The 23,969-nt window shown below is 54.7% G+C and overlaps 1 protein-coding gene across 5 annotated transcripts in view; it reads right to left on the bottom strand.

The window, feature by feature from the left end:
* Positions 1-23,969, bottom strand: part of ANK1 (ankyrin 1) — a 210,258-nt gene that overhangs the window by 46,172 nt on the left and 140,117 nt on the right. For all 5 annotated transcript variants that reach the window (XM_082374703.1, XM_082374700.1, XM_082374702.1 and 2 more), the window contains exons 4-22: positions 22,695-22,793; positions 22,055-22,153; positions 20,874-21,059; positions 19,708-19,806; positions 19,234-19,332; positions 18,861-18,959; positions 16,439-16,636; positions 14,919-15,017; positions 14,399-14,497; positions 13,812-13,910; positions 12,259-12,456; positions 11,618-11,716; positions 10,800-10,898; positions 6,819-7,016; positions 4,173-4,271; positions 2,260-2,358; positions 1,943-2,041; positions 839-931; positions 297-369 (exon numbers count right to left, since the gene is read on the bottom strand). In XM_082374703.1, coding sequence (XP_082230829.1) covers positions 297-369; positions 839-931; positions 1,943-2,041; positions 2,260-2,358; positions 4,173-4,271; positions 6,819-7,016; positions 10,800-10,898; positions 11,618-11,716; positions 12,259-12,456; positions 13,812-13,910; positions 14,399-14,497; positions 14,919-15,017; positions 16,439-16,636; positions 18,861-18,959; positions 19,234-19,332; positions 19,708-19,806; positions 20,874-21,059; positions 22,055-22,153; positions 22,695-22,793 — 2,233 coding nt within the window. The remainder of the gene's footprint in view (positions 1-296; positions 370-838; positions 932-1,942; positions 2,042-2,259; positions 2,359-4,172; positions 4,272-6,818; positions 7,017-10,799; positions 10,899-11,617; positions 11,717-12,258; positions 12,457-13,811; positions 13,911-14,398; positions 14,498-14,918; positions 15,018-16,438; positions 16,637-18,860; positions 18,960-19,233; positions 19,333-19,707; positions 19,807-20,873; positions 21,060-22,054; positions 22,154-22,694; positions 22,794-23,969) is intronic.

Genomic DNA, 23,969 nt, shown 5'->3' with positions numbered 1-23,969 from the left:
AAAGGCCTTGTATGATATAGGCAGACACATATGTATTTGTGAAACTTTGTGGGATTTTATATTTTAATCCCTGCGACGTAGATTTCCTTCTCCTAAAATCACATTAAAGGAGTCTTTTGGATAACGGACAGCATCTTTAGAGCTTGGTTCTGTCCAGCTCCGACTCGGACGGCAGAGGCGGGCATGCTGTGAGGTGCCCCGGGGCGGCAGCAGGGGGCCCCCCCGGAGTGTTCAGAGCCCCGAGCACCCCTTTCAGCCTGACTTGACCCGGACGCGGTGTTGATCCCAGCCTGTACCTTCATCTTCAGAGACGTCCAGGATCTCATCCACCGTCTCGGGGAAGCTCATCCGGTGCTTGTCGCTGACCAACTAAAAACGAGAAAAAGCAAAGACTTCAACCCAAACACAGCAGTGGGCCCTTTCACCCATTCAGCAGTTACCTGGTTGTGAGTGTGGAGACAGGAAGGAGATGGTAAAGGAGGTTTGTCCAAAATGAAGAAAATGACAGCTAAGAGGGTCTCTGGGGTCTGGCAGGAACCGCAGAGGGATGAACGGAACCCCAGCTTCCCGGCGCCTGGTCCCTGCCCCCAGTCCCATCCAGGGCTGCCCGCTCCGGTCTGGTGGCGGCCCCTACTCCTCCGGCCGCTAGGTGGCAGTAAAGACCCGCCTGATGAAGGAGGAGCCCCGCCCCCGCGCCCCGCCCCCAATTCTTTTGGCTCTGAGCTTCCCGCGGGAATCCTAGGACCCCTAGGCTCCCTTTCCCGGGGTACCCCAAGGGGCGCCCTGCGGCCAGGCTGTGTGTGTCCAGGGTAGGGGTGCAGGGGAGGAGCAGACGTACCGCGACACTGGTTTCATCGGTGACAACCTTGAGCACGTCTGTTACAGAAATGTAGCCCAAGCGCTTGGCTATGGCCAGAGGTGTGGTTCCATTCTGGGGAGAACAGCAAAGGGAGGGCGAGATCAGACCGAGCTCACGCCCCAATCGTTCATACCCAGAGCAAGACCCCTGCACACGCGTGGGCCCAGATGTGTGTCGCCGACGTCTGCAGCGACGGGTGCGGGCGAGAGGAGGCCACGGTATTTGCATCTGCAGCCCTGGGTGCGCGAGCCTTGAACGGGAGCAGGGGAGATCTTACCACCAAAGTCAAGGGTGGCCAAGAGGAGAGCCAGCGGGAAGGTCAGGGTCAGGGGGGCACCAGATGCAGTTGTAGGAATAGGAGGGCACAGGGCAGTACTGCCCACGGCTCCCAAGGCCGGTTCTTTGGGTGTCAGTTACTGAGCATTCAAATAGTTAAAGTAATCCACATACTTCAAATGAGCTATTTTCAGGCCAATCAGAAATCACAAGTCACCATAAACAGGGGAGGGGTCTATTTCTACTCTGATTTGAAAAAGGAGAGCTAAGTGACACTAAACGGATATTGAGGCTTTCTTTTCTTCTAAATTCTCTGGTCCCAGGGCATGCCCCGCTCCGATTCAGCCCCATCCACAGTTACGGTTTCAGCAACCCCGCCTACAATCAAAGGCCTGCACACTTGCTGAGCTGGAAGTGGCCGCGGATATAACCTAGGGAAGCTGACAATCGCGTCATCTAGGGGAGGAAGTTCATCCTGAACGGTGGCCACGGACATGGCTGAAGACCCCGAGGCCCCCAAGCATCACAAACCACTCAAGACATTTGGCTTTGTTCACTCCCACAGATTTCAGAAAGGGTTTTGACAATATTTAAAACAAAATAAAAAGGGGGGAGGGGAAACAGTGCTACCAGGATAACCTTCTGTCTTCCAGAAGGAGGCACTAATCCCAACAGCCCACGCCCTGGGGAGCCCGTCCAGGCCCCAGACGCGCAGGAGGATGACCCGAGCTTCCCTGGTGAAGGGATATCGCGTGGGGCCACCCGTGAGAGCAGGTCTCTGAAATCAGGAACCGGGTGGGTACTTACCGAGCTGACCTCGTTTGGGGAAGCACCATTTTTGAGAAGCAGTGTCACGATGTCTGTATGGCCTTGTTGAGCTGCCTGGTGCAGGGGACTGTATCCGAGCTGTAAAGCAGGCAGACGTTTGGCAGGATGAGCTAGCTACGAGAGAAAGCACTGCCCACCTGCCACAGAGCATGTGCGTCTTCTGTGTGCAACAGAGAAAGGCATTTCCCCATTTCCTCCTCCAGCGTCAAAGCTGAAAGTTGTGGTGGAGCCCCAAGTGTGCCCGGAGTGACCCTGGCTGCATCTGAATTTGGCACTGCTCTCAGGCATCCCAGTACCTTAGTCTTGGCATTGACGTCTGCCTGGTGCTGTAGCAGGAACTTCACCAGCTTGATATTCCCATAATGGCTGGCCACGTGGAGTGGAGTGTAACCCATCTGGAAAGCAAGAGAGGAGAGAGGGTGACCAACAAGGCTTCGGGGGACACCACGAGCCGTTCTGAGCTGGACGGGAATGCAAGTCTCACGACAATGGTGACTGAAAGAGAGGATGGACGAGGAGGCCCTTTGCAAGGTAGGCAGTGGGATACCATGGGCCTGGGAGGGACAGGGCTGGGTGTCAGTCAAGTGCAGTGTGAGATGACTAGGAGAGACCCAAGCGGAGAGGTTAAGTAGGTGATTGGAAACCCGACACTGAGCCCCAGGGAAGAGGGCAAGGCAAGGAGGCACCTGAGGGAAGTTGAAAGTCTTGGAGGTGAGAGAGGTCCCCCAGGATAAGTGTGGAGAGAAAAAGTGGGGCCCACGGACTGAGGCAGTACTTCCAGGGAGCTCAGAAAAGAGGACGGGGAGGGAGCAGCAAAGAGGAGGGAGGAAAGCCAGGAGAGACCCGTTTTGCAGAAGCCAAAAGGGGTCATCCCCAGAAGGAGGGAACCGCCAGCAGACCCTGGGAGGGCAGCAGACTCAGATGCCAGCAGCAGCACAGACAACAGCACAGAGATCACTGCCGACCCAGACAAGACCTGCCTTGCACACTTATTTCCACTAGAAAGGTGAAATCCCACTGAAAAACTCCCCAGAAGGCTGTCTAGGTTACAGAGTTGTACCCTAGTGGAATTTATAGGAACTGGCCATGGCTTGAAATCAGTGGCTTTGGGCATTGATTCATTTGAGTTTTGTCTGCAAAGGAGGTAATTGTCAAGAAAGCCGTTCTGCTGAATATTTTAATGCTCCCTCCAAACGCCAACAAGCCAAGGCTCTCTGGGCTCCTAAGTGTCCCTGGGGAGCCCGGTCCCAGAGATGGCCCGGACCCAGACCCTGCAGGCTATACCTGGAGTGATGGGGTGGCTTTGGGACCCCCAAGTTCTAACCCACAACATAGGATCTCTCAGGGCAGGACCCCAAAAGACTAAACCAGGCCCACAAAAGAAGCCTCAAAGATCCAGAACATTCTTGGGTTTAAAGCAGGTTCCTTTTGAAGCTATAGGCAGTTGGGGATAAAATATGTCTCTGGATTTTTCTCAGGGAGGCTTCAATGTCACACTGCTGACCGATGTGCCTGAGGAACGCTGGAGGGGGCTGGAGCTACAGGGGTGTCACTTTGTCCCTTCCTTTTAATACTGTTGCCTTTCGGTGAAAAGGAACAAAATGCCACTTCCTCCAGGAAGCCTCTTCCTTCCACCAAATGGAAACACCCTCTCCTCCCTCTGTGCTCCGTGTGGTTCACGAGAACCCCCCTTGCACCGCATATCACACCGGCTGTCCCTTCCTGCCTCTTATGTCATCTGCAGATGCCTTGAAGCAGATTGCACTGTGTGCTGGGCACCGGGTCATCCTCCACCCCCCCCCCACCCCCCCAGAGCTCCCTGCACACACAGGGGCTCAAAGAATGCTGACCTGCTTTTAGCCAAATGCCAGAGTAGAAGGGGCGGAATTTTCCAGTGCATCCTGGAGAGCCTGACATTTTGACACCTTGCTCATGTAAGACAGAATCATGATTAAACGTTCCTTTCACTACAGAGGATCAAAGGTCTAGCCAACTTTTTAGACTCCCCACTGGAAAGTGAGCCCATTGGCCTGGGGTCCTCAAACTCCACTGCCGCCCCTAGGAAGTGGCAGACAGGAATGGGCCACTGGGTCCTCGGGGTATCAAAGCTCCTCAGATGGACCAGTGAGGGAGGCTGGAGTGGGTAGGCCTGTGGGTGCAGGGGGAAGAGGGGAGTCCCTGTGGACAGAGCGCCGGCTGCTGGCCTTACCCGGGTGGTGGCGTCCACCGTGACACCATGTTTGATCAGCACGTCTGCCACTGGAACGTGACCTTCTTGTGCGACCAGATGAAGGGGAGTGAGTCCACTCTGGAAAGGAAAAGCAGTTCATCAGCTTGGAGCCAGGAAAGAATTCCAGGCCACACTGAAAGAGCACTGAGGTTTGGGAGTCGAACTTGGCTTTGCATGCTCCAACCAGTTGTTTGACCTTAGGCAAGCTCTTCTAGGCGCCCCCCATCCTTATCTAAAATATGAGGTGGTTAGACTGAATCAGAGGTCAGCAACGGTTTCTGTTAAGGGCCAGATGGTCAGTATTTTAGGCTTGTGTCTCTCTTGCAACTACCCAGCTCTGCCAGTTATAGTGAGAAAGCAGCTATGCCAACACGTAAATGAATGGGCATGGCTGGGTTCCAATAACACTTTATTTGTACAAACAAGTGGTGGGCCGGATTTGGACCCCAGGCCGTAGTTTGCTGATCTCTGAACTAGATGAACTTTATGATCCTTTCCAGTGGTAACATTTCCTATTTCCATGACTCGAGATGAGCTTCGAAGCCTTGGTTTGCTTATCGAGAAAATCGGGATTATAACTGACGAATCTCAAGGGCAAAGGAAGGCTCACTTGAGAAAACAGACGAAAATGCGTTGTAAACCACGACGTGACATTTAAATGCAGCCTGGGATCAGCACATCCCAGCCAGTAAACAGGGTGGAGGATCCTGCTGGGACCGAAAACCCCAGATTCTTGGAGTTTTCATCACAGCTTTCTCATGAGGATGGTGATGCCCCAGCGATCTTGACTGACATGTGCACATTCACGCAAAAATGCCAGGAAAGGCTTCCCTCCCCCGGAGCCCGCTCAATACGCCTTACTAACCGTGGGGCAAACAGGGCTGCAGCTCCTCTGTCATCGGAGCCAGTGGGCAGGGCCTGTCCCCTCTCCAGAGACTCCACTCGCCCTCCCCTGCCATCTGCACTTCCCCCCAGGCTGATGGGCGGCCCAGCGGTGCTCCTCGGCAGCTGAAGCCTGCGCAGGCAGGCGGGGCTGCCCACATAAGAACAGGTCCTGGGTCGGTCACAAGCGTCCGGGTGCCTTGCCTGATCCTTGGGATAACACAGTAACCTGACTGGTGAGTGTGGATGTGGACGAGTGGGGATGTCTCAGGGCAGGGCATCACCTTGGGATAACACAGTAACCTGACTGGTGAGTGTGGATGTGGACGAGTGGGGATGTCTCAGGGCAGGGCATCACCTTGGGATAACACAGTAACCTGACTGGTGAGTGTGGATGTGGACGAGTGGGGATGTCTCAGGGCAGGGCATCACCGTCCTCCTACTGGCTCACTTAAATGGCACCAGCAAGAAACCAAGAGTCCTGTCCAACATAATGGTCCTGCCCTAACAGTTCCCTCCTGGGGGTCACCTGTCCAAAGCTGTCCAGATAGAGCCAATGGATCCACACGCTTTGAAGAAATCTTAAGTTACCCTCAAAATGCTTGCCTTTCTGAAACTGTATTATGTTCATTTATCGTCGAAAGAAGTGACTCTTCATATCGTACGATTCCATTTGTACGAAATGTCCAGAACAGGCAAATTCATAGTGACAGAGAGTAGATGAGTTGCCAGGGGATGGGGGTTTGAGGGAAATGGGATGCGGCTGCTAATGGGTCTGAGGCTTCCTTTGGGGGTGATGGAAAGGTTCTACAGTTAGACAGTGGTGGTGTTCGTCCAATTCTGCAAATATACCAAAAAAACCACCAAATAGTACAGTTCAAAAGAGTGAATTTTATGGTACGTGAATTATATTTCAGTAAAATTGTTGTTTAACAAAAGAAGTGACTCTTAGTCTTTCTTGGGTCATGCGTTCTTTTGAGAAGCTGATGAAAACCATGAGGATGTCACCCGGGGAACGGCTCCCATGCCCATCCTCCCACGTGCCAGGTACACCATAGAGAGGGTTTCCTGCTCACACATCAACAGCCCCTGGACTGAGACTCCATTTAAGGCACAGGTTGGCACTGAAAACACAATATCTTCCTCACAGAAAAAGAATATTTAGTCCCAGCTTACTTAGTACATTCCTGAATGTAGACGCTGGCCTATATTTGGGAAAGCATGCAATGGATTTCAATAGTGATCTTTTTGTAGATTCTTGAGTCAACCTCTTTAGAAAGGACCAGCCAAGGCTTTGGCATCAGGTAGGCTTGGGGTCCTGCAATCTTGAAATAAGCAACCTTTCCGAACCTGTTTATTCATTTACAAAACGGAGATAAAACCTACACAGGGGGACTTCCCTGGTGGTCCAGTGGTTAGGAATCCACCTTCCAGTGCAGGGGATGCAGGTTTGATCCCTGGTCGCGGAACTAAGATCCCACATGCCACGGGGCAACTAAAGCCCACGAGCCGCAACTACTGAGCCCATGCGCCACAACTAGAGAGAAGCCCACACGCTGCAAGAACACACACACACACACACACACACACACACACACACACGCGCGCGTGCAGGTGTGCGTGCGCATCACCTGATTCAGAACCCGGGCACACAGCAGGTGCTCGATCCTGAGATGCAGTGTGCCGTCAGCTGACCCCCTAATGTGATTGAGTCTATAGGGATATCTGCAGACGCGTGTTTACCTTGTTGCCCAGGTTGCCGTTGGCCTGTTTGGAGAGCAGGAGAGCCACCATGTCCGCGTGACCCTCCTGGGCCGCCAGGTGGAGGGGGGTCACGCCTTGCACGGACTCTGCGTTCGCCGAGCCCCCGTACTGCAGCAGGCTGCGGGCCACCTCCATCTGGTTCTGCTTGGCAGCGATGTGCAGAGGGGTGTAGCCGTTCTGAAACAGAAGGGGCCGCCGGAGCCTGGTTCCAGGAGTGCTGATTTGACAAGCTTAGCGCACGCCTGACGTTTTAGATCCTCTGAGGCGGGGCCAGGAGGCCTGGTTCAGGGCTGGTGTCACCCGGGAGGGCCACTTCAGTAGACAAACCAACCAACCGAGGCCATTTGGTTTGGAGAGGCTCCCAGAGCCAGCAAATGCCCTACCCGTTCTCTCCATCTATCTTCTGTGCACAAGGTGCTCTGTCCCCAACAGATGCTAGGATTTAACCAGGCGGCAGGCCTACAGGACACCCAGCAAGCTAGGCACACAAGTAAAGGAAAGGCTTCCATGCCCTCTTTCCTGCAGTAAGAAACATGCCCCCCAAAGACAGTTCATAGAGGAAAAGGAACGGAGCCCTTCTCTCCTCGTGACGTTGGGCCAAGAGCTCCCCCTGGGCCTGGTGGCTTCAGGCAGGTGGCGTTAAGAGTACATGTCCCCAGCAAGGGACCTGGGGGTGTGGAGTCAGTCCTTGGTCCACTTTAACCGGCCATGTGACTAGGGGCAAGATCGTCAACTAGACTTCCTTTTGTATTTTTTAAGCCATTGAAAGTGGATAGTAACATCTACCTTGTTCTTAAAGTTGTTGAATGGATCAAATATGATAATATATGTGAAGGTGCTTTCCAAAATTGAGATAGAAAATTAATAAACCTTTGTATGGTTTTGCAGTGCCCTGGTTCACAAATCTGTTAAGTCCGTTATGAGACGAGGAGATTGGTCCCACAGTAAATCAGCTACGTCACTGTGCACCCTCTATTCAGCTGGCTTTCCTTTCCCCTTTGTCTTGGGAGGAAGACTTTCTCAATGAAGGAAGCAGTGCATGGGAGCAAACTCCATACCCCACTGCAGGCAGCCTACTTTGATCATCACTGTTGGAAACCACTTCCACCTACATTATCCTTTTCGAGCTTCACTGCAACCCACGTACAGCAAGTAAGACAGGCATTTTTATTACTACCCTGCTTTGTGGATAAAGAAGCCAGTTCTCGGAGAGGCTAAATGCCTTTTCTAGTGTCACATAGTAAGTGAAACAACAGAGAACCCAAGTCTGGTCTTGTGACTCCAGATTCCAGGTTCTTTCAACTGGAGCCAAGATTCCACTTGGAATCTCCGTAAAATGCAGATTCTGACTCAGACGGTATAGGGAGGCCCTGGACTCTGCATTTCCAACAAGCGTCTGGGTAAGGCTGATGTTGTTGGCCACAAAGCATTCGGGGCTAAGGGGGATGCCAGGCCTGAGGACCTCCGAGCAGGACCCAGGACTTTCTAAGCATATGCCCACCCAGTCCCAGAGCAGATGGCATAAGGCATATGGTCTCCTGCCACGGCCAGCATCCTTCTGGCCATCCCACAGAACTGAACCTCCTTTGCCAGCCACTGCCTTATTGTGGAAATCGACATTTCTGATTCTGCCAGGATCCACTGATCAGGGAAGAGAAACAGAAAAAAAGGGGCTGACCAATACAGTAAAATCCCAGTTTAAAGCACTGGGGGACAGGGTGAGATCCGCCTGTCTGCAAAGTAGATTTTGGGGAAAGGAAAGTTGTCATTTACCCAAAGAATTAAATTGAATAATAAAAATCCTTCTCTCTGAGTAATTATGTAAGATGATTCATCCTACTGTTCCTCCTTTTAAATTTGATTATGTTATGAGAAAACATTCAATTCTCTGTAGGTTGTGTTCCCCTGACAAGATTGGCATTTTGACTGTAATAAAATTCATTAAACAAAACGAGGTTTGTACTGTATCAAAAGGGAGCAAAGAAAAGAGGTGCGGTTCCGTGGATCAGACCTGAGATTTGGAGTCATCCCCAAATGGAGATCCTTCTCTCTGAGTATCAGAGAATCTTCCGACTCCAGAGCCCAGGTCTTTTAGCTGGAGCCGTGCTTCTCAAACTTGAATGTGTATGAAATCACTTGGGATCTTGGTAAAGTGCAGATTCTGACTGGGGGGCCCCAGATTCTGCATTCGTAACAAGCTCCCAAGTCAGGATGAAATGGGGTGAGGTCGCTGCTCACCTACGGTGCCTAACTGCAGCTTGTCTTCCATTCCCCGCATGGAAGCAAGGATTATTAGGACCTCTTTTACTGAACAAAGGACAGGAACTTGAGTACTTATTCACGTTCGTATAATCAGGAGTCCAGGCCACTTGGGCAATGGAGGATGTCTGCACTGGGAGAACGGCATCCCGTCCAGGTCAGGCTGCCAGGTGACCCCCAGTTAAAACCAAGATACAAGAACAACCGTCAGTCTCAGATCAGGGACCAACCCCTGTGAGCTTTCTCCAAGCTGGGACTACAGGGAACAAATGACCTTCTGTAGGTGACAGGGACGAGGGGCAGGGAGGCAGGAGAGTCGGGGGAAAGATTCAGGAACGGTGTGAGCCAGTAAAAGCTCCTCTTTCCCAAGGAAATGAGCTCGTCCAAAGGAATGCGCACCCTAGAGAGAGATCTGCCTAAACATTAAAACAACATTAGCATCAAAATTAGAAAGGGGTGGGTTTGGTTTGGGTGCAGAGAGACTTGCATGCGAAATTCTACAAAATTGCCAGACTGCTTTGGAAACTATTTTTTGCCATGGAAACAAAACCCATCTGTGCAGGGTTTGTGCTTGGATAAAGCTCCCTTTAAATACCATGAGCCTGGCTCTGATTTCTTTTATATAAGGAGCGGTGCAAGGAGGAGGGGAGTCCAGCGTTTTATTTTTAGAAGCAGGAGTAAGTCACGTCCCAGCAGGGCTGCGCGCTGTCTACACAGTGATGTGGGCTCTGCTACAACAGCGCGGGACCAGAGCCCAGGGAGACGGGGTGTCTGGGAGATGCTGTGTCTGCAGGAAAGTGAGGCTGTAAAATTCAGATGAGCATCCATTCTGAGAGGGGAAGGCAAGCTGAAGCCCGGCCCTGACTTTCCCTGCGTCCCCACGGAAGTCAGCAGGTGTCGGCTGGAATCACACTCTGACCCACCCGTGGCTCCCTCCTGCCGCAGGGCTGAGCTCTGTGGTGAGCTCAGGGACCGCGACTGTCCTTTGCACCCGAGCCCTGCCCCCTCTCCTCGCCCCTCATCTGCGGGGCCACCAGCCCCCTCGGCCCCCCTCCCCTCACAGACCCTGCGCACCTTCTCATCCCACAGGGGACGGCCTGTCCCCCCAAAATGATCCTCGCGTCCAGCTTTATCCCTGTACCTCGTACAGCGCCCCCTCAGTCCACTCCTACATAAGCCCCATCCGCTCCCTACACTCAGCGTCCCTCGGGGCGATGCACCCATGGCTCTGAGCATCTCAGGGGCTGGTGTGAGGGTGCACGCCGGCCACACCTCAACGTGTAACGTATGTACAGAAACGGCACCATCTCAGAGCCGGAACTCCAGAGAGAAACAGATTTGGGGGAGACTATTCGCATTCAAGACAGGTTCCTCGCTCCAAGGTTCTGGTGAGTTCACCTCCAGCCCTGAATATTCTCCAAGTGTGGCCCTGGTCCCGGAATCCACGAACATGCTGTACATGCTGACCTCTGACGCCAGTTTGGGGTACACATTAGTTGTGTGAAACGAGCTCCGCGTCTGCGAGGTGACCTGTGGCTGAGAAGTGCTCCCCACTTCCCGGCCCGCTGCGGTCCCCAGTCAGCAGCCGTCGCACTGCAGGTAATCGGGCTGCTTCTGCACGGCCCTCCCTGAGGGGTGGCGGCCGCCTGCAGCCCCGGGGTGGGGACAGGGTGAGGACGGGGTGGGCACCAGGAGGCTTACCCAGGCCAGGCTGTGCGGGGAGCCGCCCCGGGGCAGCAGCAGCTTGACGACGTCCAGGTGGTTGTGGTGCACGGCGACGTGTAGGGGCGTCAGGCCACTCTGCGGGGAGATGGACACGGAACAGCCTTCACTCAGGGGACGTCCCACTGGCCATGCCTGTGGCTCCAGGCAGCACCACGTGGGGATCCGTATTCACTTTCCTGTTACACAGGAAATCTGCTTGACACCATTTCAGAGCCAGTCTTGAGCTGAAGTCACTAAAGAACACAAGCAGCTGGACCTGGGCCACCTCCTCATTCCTGGGGGGGTCACCTCCTCAGTCCTGGGGGTCACCGCCTCATTCCTGGGGTCACCATCTCAGTCCTGGGGGGGTCACCTCCTCAGTCCTGGGGGGTCACCTCCTCAGTCCTGGGGGTCACCGCCTCATTCCTGGGGTCACCGCCTCATTCCTGGGGTCACCATCTCAGTCCTGGGGGGATCACCTCCTCCTCAGTCCTGGGGGATCACCTCCTCCTCAGTCCTGGGGGGTCACCTCCTCAGTCCTGGGGGTCACCTCCTCAGTCCTGGGGGTCACCTCCTCAGTCCTGGGGGTCCTAGGGGCTGATGGGGCAGTACAGCACCCTCGCTCAGAGGGGCCACCGGGTCTTTCTAGAAGGGCAAGGTCTCTGTCAGAAAGATCTGTCTCCCCAGAGGCCATTCTTCCTGGACGGCTGCCCATTCGCAAGGGGGACGCAGTGGGCTCAGGCAGAGACGACCACCCGGGCGCAGCTGCCCCTCTGCCCCGGCTGCACCCTGGCGGGAGGGAAGGTCAAGCTCACCTTCCCGGCGGCGTCTGGGTGCGCGCCATGCTCCAGCAGCAGCTGTGCCACGCGCACCTTCCCGTACTTGGCCGCCACGTGGAGAGGGGTAAATCCTTTCTGAGGAGAAACACAGGCCGTCGGAACCGTGGGGAGGCCCGCCATCCTCCCTGGAGAAAGGGCCCGCGGCGAAGGAGGTGTCCCACCCCGACTGGCGTGGAGACGCCGGTAGAATAAAGGGCACAGAAGGTGTGATCCCGCTGAGACTCCCAGAGCCCAGGGGGCTGCCACCTGCCCCTCTTGTGACGGAGTCAAAACCACTGGTGCTGTTATTTGACAGCCAGCTAGCTGAGGGCGGGGGCTGGGCCGCCAGCCTTCTCGCATCCCACAGCCTGTCTGGTCTGGCCAGAGCAGATCCTGAGCCATTCCATGATAAACAGACGAGGGCTGGTGGCTGGATGAGAAACTACAGTTCACCTTCCTGGGGAAGGACGGGACACATCCGGCTCACAGGTGGCGGCCAGTCCTGTGGGTCCATTCCTCCCAGCAGCCCTCAGCACAGTCAAGGCGATACAGAGGACCAGGTGGGAATGCCCTCCCCTGCCCCAGGCCCAGCTGGGACCAGCCTGCCGCTCTGGAGAATGGGAGGAGGAATGCTGTACCTTGGTCATGCACGCCTGGGACGCCTCCTTTTCCAGAAGGGCCAGGGCCATTTCCACGTGGCCCTCTCGGGCCGCGATGTGCAGGGGGGTGTGCCCGGCAGTGGTGGCCAGGTTGGGGTTGGCGTTATTTTCTAGCAGGAGCTTCACCATGTTTGTGTGGCCAATGCGAGCTGCACAGTGAAGTGGGGTCTGGTCATCCTGGAACCCAAAGCAAAAACAAAGAACAGGGAACGCTAAGGTTACCTAACTCAACTCTTCATTTTATAAAGAAGGCAGGTGAGGCCCAGAGAGGTTAAGTGACTTTCTCAAGGCCACACAGCTAGTAAGAGGCAGAGCTGAGATTCAAATCTCTGAGTTATGGGAACGAATATGTTTTATATTATTTAATCCTTATAACAACCTTTCAAGTTAGTTGTTACTCCTACTTAATTGCCCAAAGGCTCAGCCTTCCCATCTGTAAAATGGGAATAATGGTATTGACCTCATAGGGCTATGGTTAGGATCAAGCAGACAGCGTGTATAAGATGTTTCACACCACGTTTGGCACAAACTATACATTGTGGTTGCTCTTAACAGGCAGACCTCGGAGACACTGTGGGCTCAGCTCCAGACCACCGCAATAAATTGGGTAACACGGTAAAGCGAGTCACATGAATCTTTTTGGCTTCCCTGTGCATATAAAAGTTATTTACATGCCATTACACTCCATTATGTGTGCAATAGGATTATGTCTTAAAAATACACTTACCTTAATTAAAAAATACTTTACTGCTAGAAAAATGCTATCCACCTGACAACGCGGGGTTGCCACAAAACTTCAAATTCTAAAAAACACATTATCTGCAAAGCATACTAAAGCGAAGGGCAATCAAACGAGGTGAACTGTACTGTCTCCTGAGTCCTGTCTAAGCGTCCACTTGTCTTTCTGTCTGAAGGCTACCCTGGTTTTCTCTAAGCCAGGGGTGATGGGAGGGTCAGACCTGGGGAAAGATGACTTTTCATCCCAGCTCCCGCCCCCTGCCCCTTCCAGTTTCCTCCGGAAGCTGAGGGGGTCAGTGGGCAGGGTCTCTGTGTTACTGGGCCCAGCTGGGGGCCTCCCTCACGTGGCTCAAACCCAAACCACAGTCCTGACACTAAACAGAGGCTCTGTGGTCTGTGCGGTAGAAAAGCCTGATCCTGGCCAAAGCCAGACTGCAAACTCAGCAGGTCTTCTTACCCTTTGCTCACTCAGTCCCTCAGAGATGCCTTTTACATCGCGGGGGCACCTTGATTTTCACCGGCAACCCTTTCTTCAAAAAGTTGCTTCTCTTCTGATACTGTGACTGTAACCCACACGCAACCTTTCAGCCCCCCGCCCCAATACTGTTTCTTGGCCTTTTGTTGATGCCAACACGTCTCTGGCCTTCTCAGAACCCTTGCAAAGCAGAACCCAGCAGGTGTGACAAGGAATCCCGGCGCCACGAGCCCTGCAGCCTGGTCTCCGATCAGGGAGGATGGCTCCTCCTGCGCCTGAATTGCTTCCGTCTGGGATCCCTCCCATCTGCAGAACTCACCTTGGCCTTGGCATTGACTTTGGCTTTGTTCTGGAGCAAATATTTGGCCACTTCCATGTGCCCTGCTCTGGCTGCCATGTGTAGCGGGGTCTCCACTTGCTGTAAGATAACAAAATTACCGAAGTGTTAACACCTGCTGGGTTTCCAAAAGGGCACACACAGAGCTCCGCAGTGCCAGCCTGGAGTAGCTTGGCGGGCATTCATCCAAGAGGTGGAGTTGCCCCAGCAAGCAACTTCAGCCTTTAGTCTGCTGATGCCCGGTGTGTGTGTGTGTGTGTGTGTGTGTAAGATACACTTAAAGGTAAACCCCAGAGCTAAGGAATGTTTCAAAACATACATGTATTCCCACATAACACTCACAGAAGTTCCCAAATGATCGTCCAAAATAAAACCCCCAAGACTTACAGATGGGTGACACGTTTAACTGGGAAAGCGTCAGTACATACAGTCTTCCTCCCCAAGTCCGAGGCCCCTGCTATTCTGAGAATTCTACCTCTGTCCTCGAGAGGAGAGCTTGGGATCACTGGCCAACTCTCGCCTCTGAGCCCTCCGTCCACAGGAAGGGCCTGCTCTCCCCACGGACTCACCACATTGGAGACGTTGGGCGATGCTTCCCGCTGCACCAGGCTCTTCACGATGGGCAGGTGCCCCATGAAGGAGGCCACGTGGAGAGGTGTCAGGCCGGACTGGAACAGACCAGACAGGAGTGAGACGGGGGGAGCCCTTTCCCGCTCCTCCAGAGACACAGCCAGATGGATCTTAAGCTTTCCTGCCTCTAGGGGCTCCAGAACAATCTTCCAAGGAAAGGGAGTTCTATGAAATGGGTCTGCTTCCAGGAAAATGGCCGGAGGGGGGAAAAAAACACTGCAGGGTGATTCCACCCACATGTACAACTCAAAACATTTTGCATCTGACCTTGGACAGCTCCCTGAGATCTGACACCAGCTCCCGGTCTTAGCGACCCCTGATGTATTCCTCTGAGAGTTCTAGACTAGCACACACACACACACACACACACACACACGCAGCCACAAAGAACAACTCTCAAGATGGCTATTGGAAGAAGACTAGTGGAGACCGTCCACTCGCCTGCGGAGTTTCTCCTACCTCAGTGACAGCATCGATGGAGGCCCCGGTCTTCAGCAGCAACTCCATGACGCGGATATGGTTCTTCTTGCAGGCGATGTGTAAGGGGGTAAAGCCATTCTGCAGCCCCACACAAAGGGAGACAGGCAAGCAGGGGCTCACACTCAAGCCCAAGGAACACCCAGACCACCCTGCTGATGAAAAGGCAGCCCCTGCCCAGCCTAAACGTCAATCACTGTGAATCACGGAAGAGTCGGGCGGCTCTCACTGCACCAGGCGAGGTCCTGGATACGTTGTCTGTAAACCCTTTTTCCAAATTAAGTCATATTTTTGGACGCACTGAAAGAGCCTGCCGTTTAAAGTTTCCTTAAGGGGAAATTTACAATAAAGAGAACCGTTGTGAAGCACAGCACGTTCCCTGAAACCGCCGTGCGTTTCTAGTCAAATGGATTTCTGTACCTCAGCCCTGCTCAAACATGATACGCTAGGATGTAAACCCCACCAGGGCAGGGATTTCTGTTTGTTCGCTGGGTTTTGTCTGTCTGCTTGTTTTTTCAGTACTTTATCCCCTAGGGCAGTGGTTCTCAATGATGTGAGGGGAGGGGATTTTGTCTCACCACCCATCCCCCGCCCCGGAGACACTTGGCGATGTCTAGAGACGTTTTTGATTGTCACAACGAGGGGAGGAGTGCTATTAGCGCCTAGTGGGCGGAGGCCAGGGGCGCTGCTAAACATCTGTTCACGGGTCAGTCTCCCCACAACAAAGAGTATTGGGCCCCAAATGTCAGTAGTGCTGAGGTTGAGAAGCCCCGACTACCCCAGACGGTGCCTGGCAAGTGGGGACTGCTCGGTGAAAGCTTTCTGAACAAATGAATGAATAAATGAATGAACGAGCCATCCTTGCGGCCTGGAGGCTGTCCGGCCTTCCAAATTCTCCTCCTCTGGGAATGGGGAGAGGGGAGATGGGGGGTGTGGGCAGGCCCCGTGCAGCGCTCCGGCCCCGCCAGCAACTTCCCTGCGAGCCCCCGGCCTGGGGCGAGCGAAAGGAACCACAGTCCCAGGAGGGAACTTGCTTTAGGCCTGAACTCACCTCTGCTCAAGCACCATGACCACTGTGAGCCCCTCTGCAGAGGAAGGATGCTTAGCTGAGCCCATTTCACTCACCCCCAAAGCAGATCAAAAACCCAGGCAGTCGCTAGAAATCACCATCCCTCAGCTCTGGGCACGGACGGGAGTGACCTCCCGCATACCTACCGCACACACTGCTTGTGAGTCAGGTGTCCTGGGCCCAAACCCACCCGGACCTCAGCCTGTTACGGGGGCTCGGTCATTATGTGTGGGATGCGGCAGGGAGTAAGGTCACATCCGCCTGTGTGCTGCCACGCCCCACGGGCCTCAGCACCCCCCTCCCACCCCGACACTGTCCCCGCCCTGAATCTCCAGGGCAGCTCCAGGCAACAGTGGGTACCTCCCTGGGGGGCTCAGCCATGCAGCTCTGGCCCTAGCCCCTCTGGCACCTTCTCCAATAGCCTCCCACTCACCAGGGCTCTGGAGTTTGGTTTGGCCCCTTTATCCAAAAGGACCTTGGCCACCCTGTGGTGGCCGCAGTGGGCGGCCACGTGGAGCGGGGTCAGGTGGTCCAGTGTGATGTCGTCTATCTCTGCATTGTATTGCAGCAGGAGTCGGACACAGTCGAGGTGGTCCCCCTGAGCCGCCATGTGGATTGGGGACAAGCCATTCTGGTGAAGAGGGAAAACAACCAGTCGCAAAGGAATCGAACACAGAAATTCAAGGCAGGCAATGATTCCAACCTCACTTCCCACCTCCTCCCTACACAGGGCTTCCACGTGGCTCCCGGGTGAGCCTGGTTCATTCCGGCCTCCGCATTCCTGCTGGTCTCTGATTGCAAACCTTCTTCTCACCCCGCCAAATCCTCCAGGCCAGCTCTAGCCAGGCCCACCTCTTCCATGAAGCCTCCCCTGGCCACCTTTGATTCCTGTGGGCTTTTCTCATCTGCACCCCTCACTCGGACCGTACTTACATACTTGCCGAATTGTTTTCATAATTAACTTTTCAGGTGTATGTATCTTCTCTCCTTCCTTAGAAGCTTCTTAAGATCAGTGACTGTGCCTAGTATCTCTTACACGCCCCACGGACGCATGAAACACACACAGTGGTCCTTAATCAATGTGGTCTTGAACGAATGAATGATGCTAAAATGGAATTTGGATCTAAAACCCTCCATTCTTTGTCCCTGACAAATGCACATCACTTTAAGAAACTGTTAAGGATCCTCACTGTTTCTTAAATAGCAATTTATTTCAAAAAACTAAAGACAGAGAAGACTCACTCACTCATTCATTCAGACATTAATTCAGCAAATATTAAGTGATCAAAGTGCACCAGGTATGGGATCAGCTCTGGGGAAACAGAACAGACAGAATTCCAGGCCAAGGAAGCTGGCAGACTAGTAGGTTAAAGATGGGGAAAGAGGTACGTTGTTGCCACTCTGTGTGGTGACATCAGGAAGGCGTGATAAAGCACAGAGGAGCAGGGGAGGGTGGAGTCATGATGGGGTCGGGGGGACATGGGGAGAGGAGGCTTCCCGGGGAGGTGATCCCTGAGCTAGGACCTCACCGGGGAGAAGACCCAGGAAGAGCATCCCCGAGAAGGGAATGGCGTGTGCAGTGCCCCAGAGGGAGCCGCTCTGGGACCCAGGGAGCTCCATGCAGGTAAACACGCGGGAGGCCACGGGCGTAGAGCTGGACTCCAGGGGCAGGCGGGAGCTGCATCATGAAAGCCCCAGAGCGAGGAAACTGGGACGTTAGGTTTTAGCAAGAGACAACAGAAAGAAGGATTTTCAGCGAGGGAGAAACACAATCAAGCTGCATGATGGCTATTGTTAGTGTTTGAATTGAACTGTGTCCCTCAAAATTCACATGTTGAAGTCCTAAAGCCCAGGACCTCGTGATGTGGCCTCATTTGGAAATAGGATCATTGCAGATGTAGTTAGTTAAGATGAGGTCACTGGTGTAGACCTTAATCCAATATGACTGCTGTCCTTATAAAAAGGGGAAATGTACACACACACACACACACACACACACACACACACACGACAGCCTGGGCCGTGAACAGGACCCAGATTTCAGAGAGCTCCATTGAACACTCATATGATCCTCGGTCAGGGAATAAATTGCTTTTATGGTGTAGAATCTTATGACAGGTAGCTGCGCACAGAAAACCTCAGGAGTGACCACGGGTGGGTCTGGTTTCTGCCTTGCTCTGTTCTGACCACCTTCTAAATTCACCCCAAGAACGAGGCAGTGGGCCTGGAGGCGGTGTAGGCAACACCAGGTAGTCTGACAGCTTTAGCCCCAGTAAGACTCAAGACCTCATATTAGAACTGAGGGCCGGGCTTTTGCTCTGGCCCCGAAAGGACCTTGAGAAGAACCGTTTTGTTTTCTTTTCAACACCATCCAGTCCGGCCCAGGCTCTGAAGACTCCCTGAGTGCTTAGTTCCTGTCTTTTCTGGAGCCAGGGTAAAAGAGATGAGGCCTGATCTAGAGCTGTACAGACAAATGACAGCCCATGGGTCAAATCCAGCCTGCTGTCTGTGCTTGGCAATAAAGTTTTATTAGAACAGGGCTGCTAGTTTGCACATTATCCACGGCTGCTGCCCCACTACAGTGGTAGACTTGAATTGTTGTGACATTGACCAGGGCCTGCAAAGCCTAAAAATATTTACTATCTGGCCCTTTAGAGAGAAAGGGTGCCAACCTTGATCTAGATAATAATTAGAGCTGAGTGCCTCCTGTGTGACAGACATTGGGGTCAACGTCACACACACTGGCTGAGTTAGTAGAATTAACATCTCTGTTTCTCAGAAATGGGATTCGCCCCGGGTCGGCCTGACCAGGAGCCCTGCCTAAGAGATGCTCCTCGCAGAAAAGAAGCTCGCACCTTGGTTTTGGCTTGGATGGGCGCCCCGTGGTCCAGCAGGATCTCTGAGATTCGCAGGTGCCCATTCCGAGCTGCACAGTGGAGAGGTGTCAATTCATCCTTTAAAAGACAGTCAAAAAGAGAAAGCCCCAGAGGCACCCATCAGAGGTCGCTGGAGAGAAGGCACCTGTGGCATCATTCCAGCCGGAGAGGCACGAGAAGGCTTCCTTAAGGGCCAGCTCGGTGGAGCAGTCTGGTCTCCAGCTGCCCCTGTGGGCTGTTCTAGAGGCTGGACGCCCTTCCCTAGCTGGTCATGGGGAGCCCACTACCTGGGTGGGGCCCTGGCAGGCAGCACTCCCTCCCCTGGCCTTGCCGGCAGCTTGCTGGCACCCACCTTGGTCCTTGTTTCTATCTGGGCGCCGCGGTCCAGCAGAAGCCGCACCATGATCACGTTTCCCCTGCGGGAAGCGATGTGCAGCGGCGTGATGCCGTTCTGGAGGGGAGGAAGGGACTGGTCAGGGCGTGCATCCTTGTCTGGGAGGCAGCTGCTCTGCGCCCTGCTCCCCTGTGGCCCTGCCCCAGCCCAAGGCAAGCGGCCACTCTGAGCCCACTGTTAGGACTCTTCTCGCCTGAGAAAGATTTCAAAGCCTCTAAGGACACGCCAGCCTCTTGGTTCATCACAGCAAGCTGGCTGAGCCCAGGTCCCCCAGAATCAAAAACACAGGCTGCAATTTCTTAGAAACCCATCCAGGGCTGTCTCGCCCGCAGGCATGTCTGCAGTGCGGGGATGTCCTTGGTGCCACGAGAGGGGGGACACTGGGTTCCCCCCGTCCCTGCACGCACGGGCGGCCTCACCAAAGGGCCTCACCTGGGGCGTGAAGTTGACACTGGCACCCCGGTTGAGGAGCAGCTGGGCCACGTTGAGGTTCTCGTAATGAGCTGCGATGTGGAGGGGGGTGAATCCCGTCTGGCACACAACAGAGGGGAACAAGGCGTCACAGGCCACATACTGGCATTTCTACCTGAGGATCAGCCTGGGGTTCTGAAAAGCCGGCAGGACCAGCCGACCTCACACGGCAGGCAGATTCGGACGGAAGGGGTCTCTTAAGAGATGTCCCACGGCAAGTTACATCCAAAAGTGAGGTGCTACCTCTGGGGACACCCAGTCTCCGTGGTTCACGTGGACAAACCGTGGACCAGGGTCGCCTCCCACTCTGCAGGCAGGGCCCGTTCCTCTGAACGGTTACTTCTGAAGAGATTTTAATGAATGAGTGAGAAGTGTTATGGGGTCCATGACCTTAATCCTCGGGACGGTTTCAGCCCCTAAAGGGGTACGGTGGCCCCTGGGTGGCCAGCTGGGTGGCCAGGGTGGCCCTTTGACCCTCGGTGGGTCCCTTGTCATCCTTCTGTTCCTAACCCCCGACCACGCCTAACGATCCAGGCAGCGGTTTTCCAGGCGGAACCCCGTGACCGTGGGGCAGGGGCCTGTGTGACTGACTCAGTGCAAGTTCATTCCCAGCGGGAGGGAGACGTTAAGTTTAGACGTTAAGTCTAAACTTACAGGTAGTGAAAACATCGGACAGTGTGTGCAGACGGCAGGCTGTCCAGGCCCCTGGGAGGCCCCTCCCCGGTCCCATCTCCATGTGGGGACCCTTCCCTCCCTCCCTCCAACCCGGGGGAAGCTGGGGAAAGAGCTGGAATAAACTTCTAGAACACCACCTGGGTGGGGGGGATGGATTGCAAAGTCCTCCTCTGGCCAGAGGCCCCTCCTGCCCCGCTTGGACGCTGTTCTGGGTGACCTGGAGCCACACCGAGCACACGTCCTTCGGCGTTGCCCGGGGATTTAAAGGGGGGCATCCCATGTGGCACTCGGCTGGCTGGTGGAACGGCGGGCGCAGCGGGGCGGGTGCTCGGGGTGCACGCCGGGGCTTCTGTGGTCTGGGCTGGTTCCGAGTAACTGCCGGGAATCGGTGGAGACCCCGAGGACCCCCGGTCCGGGCCCCGGCATGATCCCGGCCCCGCCGGCCGCCTCACCTTGGAAAGCACGTCGGGGTTGGGGTCGTTCTGCAGCAGCACCGCGGCCGTCCGCGTGTCATCGTTGCGGGCCGCGATGTGCAGGGCCGGGAGGCGCACCTTCCCCTTTGTCCCGTAGTTGATGAGGTGCGCCACCACGTTCTCGTGGCCCTGTTGCAGGGCCACGGCCAGAGGGGTGAATCCGTCCTGACCGGGGGGAGAGGAGAGGAGAGACCATTTGCTCTGACCGTCCTGACCACTCGGTCCTCGGGGCAGGACACGCGCTTTCGAGCTCAGGGCTCTTGCCCTCTGCCCGAGAGGACCTCCCTCCTCCACAGCCTGCAAGCTGGGCTTAGATGCCACCTCCTCCCTGACGCCACTCTTGGCCCTGCTTTCGTTCCCTGCCATCTCACAGCACCTCCAGTCATTTCCCTCTGGCGCGTATTTTTTTCCTTTATGACGTGCTCCTAGTCTGAGTGTTGATGAGAGCTTTTACTGCCCTGTCTCTTTGCCTCCCTCTCACCCCGTCACCCGGTGTCAGGACAGTGCCGTGAACTGACGGCCGACCATCGTTCCTTCATTCATTTCACAAATATTACTGAACGCCTACCAAACGCTGGAAACCACACCAGGCACCGAGGTTTCAATTGTGAGCTACTGTTATTAATCTCCTCAGTGTGTACCAGGGGCACAGGGCCCCCTGAACTGGCAAAGCAGATGTCATCTGATGCTAAGAGTCAAGAGAAGCTTTGGTTCCACCTAGTCCGATTTCATCATTTCACCAGTGACAAAACTCAGGGTCGAGTGACTTGTCCAAGAGTGTACGTGGGTTCCCGGCAAGAGCCTTTCTCATTAAGGTCCGAGGCAGACCTGTCACCTACACACGCGTGCGCATGCACACACACACACACACACACACACACACACGTGCACGCACGCCCCCCACCCCAGCCCGGCCTCCAGTGTTTCTCACAGTGGGAATGACAGGCTCACCCCCGCTGTCACTTCTCTGGCACGTGTCTGGGCATCCCTCAACGGCCATAACTTTGTCTCTTACCCCCTTGCAGGGTCCGACAGCACCCAGGACATTGATCATGGCAGAGGATGCATCCCAAGCCATGTCCCAGGAACACGCTCCCCTGGGACCGTGTCCTCCTCCCGAGAGACATTCAGCCATGAGGCCGCATCCCCAAGGTACTTACTTCTGTGGCTACATTCTGATTAGCTCCGTTTTCCAGCAAAAACTTAACCACCTCCAAGTGATTCTCTTGTGCTGCCATGTACAGGGGTGTAAAGCCTTTCTGTAAGCCAAGAGAAAAAGCCATTGGAATTCACCCACGTTAGTGACAGGTGCTAAAACCGATGCAAAATCCTCCAAACTCGCGGACAGCTCTCCCTGCGTCCTGTTTCCACCCAGCCCTTGTGGCAACGTCCCCACCTGTGTCTCCAGCTATAAAAACACACGGACACTGCAATGGCATAGCGGGGTTACTGCAAAAGGCCACCAGGTGGGGTGATCCTCCCCGGAAGTCTGCTTCTGCCCCTCCCAGAATGGTCAGCCTCTTCTGCACACCCACCCCCCGCTAATTTCACTCCCTTCCTCATCCCCCCTCACGTCCCCCCCATACACAGATGAGCCACAACTAAATATATTATTCAGCTAAAGGAACAGAGACGGGGTCCACAATGACCCACCCCATCGTGCTTAGAATGTCCACTGTGAAGCAGGAAAAAGCAAGAAGGTGCTTGGAGACATTTGAATACATTTGGACTCGGCCACACAGCGCGTCCACCTGGGTGAAGGGGACGGGCAGCCCCACGGCCCGGGGCCCTGAGCATCACCTGTGACTGGGCGTTGACGTTGGCGCCATAGTTGACGAGCTCCCGCACCACCTGGTCCTGACCCGCCAGGGCAGCGATGTGCAGCGCCGTGTTCCCCTTCTGAAACACGGGGAGGGAAGACAGGAGGTTCCCAGGGGCCTGTCACAGGTACAGGGCTGTCACAGGTGCGGGATAAGGGTGTCGTCTGCGGGGAGGCAGCGGGCTTCCTTTATGGCCCCAAGGGGCGGACCACACACACTTGTGCGCCTGACCCATCAGACATCGTGAACAGCCCTGGCAGCCCAGGGAGGGAAGTTCTTCCCGTTCTCCTGAAAAAAGAATGCCCCAGAACAAGAAAGCCAACTTCTCAGCACGGATCTGCTGCACTTGGGCTCGGCGTCCCGACATCGGCCGACGGGCAGTCAGAATTCCCCAGGACACCTGCGGAAGGGCTACCAGGCAAGGTGGCTCCTTGGACGTCCGGCTCCTCCCAGGCTGTGGCCCTGCAGGACGGGGCGGAGGCCCCGAGCTCCAGGGGAAAGGAGGCCACAGATCCCACGGGCCCAGCTCCCACGTGCCATTACAGCAACACACACCGGCCAAAGGCCGGACCAAAGGGGGCACGGGGAGCATCAGATAGAAGCGGGAAGGGCAGAAATAGGTAAAGGAGTTGGGGAGGGGGGTTAGTAAAAGGAACTATATAATGTACGCAGAAGAAAAGAAAAATATGAAACTAAGTGCGGAAAAATAAATAGAATAGAACCTGGCAGAGGAAAACACAAAGGAAGAATATGAATAAGTAAAATACAGTCAGTCAGAGTTCACCAAGTCAGAGAGGAGAGAAGAAACACTAGAAGCAAATGAGATTCACAGCTGTTTTAAGGTAAACTTTTCAAAAGCTGAGAACTGGTAACAGAGACTAAGATGCCAGGCAGGCTCTGAAGGTGGTGGTAGTGGCGGGGACATGTGAGGTTTCTTGTCTGGATCCATCCTGGGCATTTAACAGCACTTCCTGGATGGGCGGGCTCAGGTCCAGCAGGCGGCTTCCGTTTCCGGGATGCGCCTCCCTGCCAGGCTCCTTCCTGCCTCCCTCCCAAGTCCCTCTCCCCAACGTGACCCCACGGGCATCCCTGCTCCGGGAGGGGCAGGCGGGGCAGGCCCACTTGACAACGTCCGTCAAACAGGGACCACAGCTGGACCCATCTGTCCCTCTGCTACTTACGGAGCACAGATCTCACACGACCTCACGTTTTCTAGTTCAGACGGCATATAGTTTTTAACTAAACTACATGAACA

The sequence above is a fragment of the Balaenoptera borealis genome, assembly GCF_965194805.1.
Source record: "Balaenoptera borealis genome assembly, chromosome: 21".
Lineage (NCBI taxonomy): Eukaryota > Metazoa > Chordata > Mammalia > Artiodactyla > Balaenopteridae > Balaenoptera > Balaenoptera borealis.
Note: the sequence above shows the minus strand (reverse complement) of the source record. Positions and strands in the feature narration are given on the sequence as shown.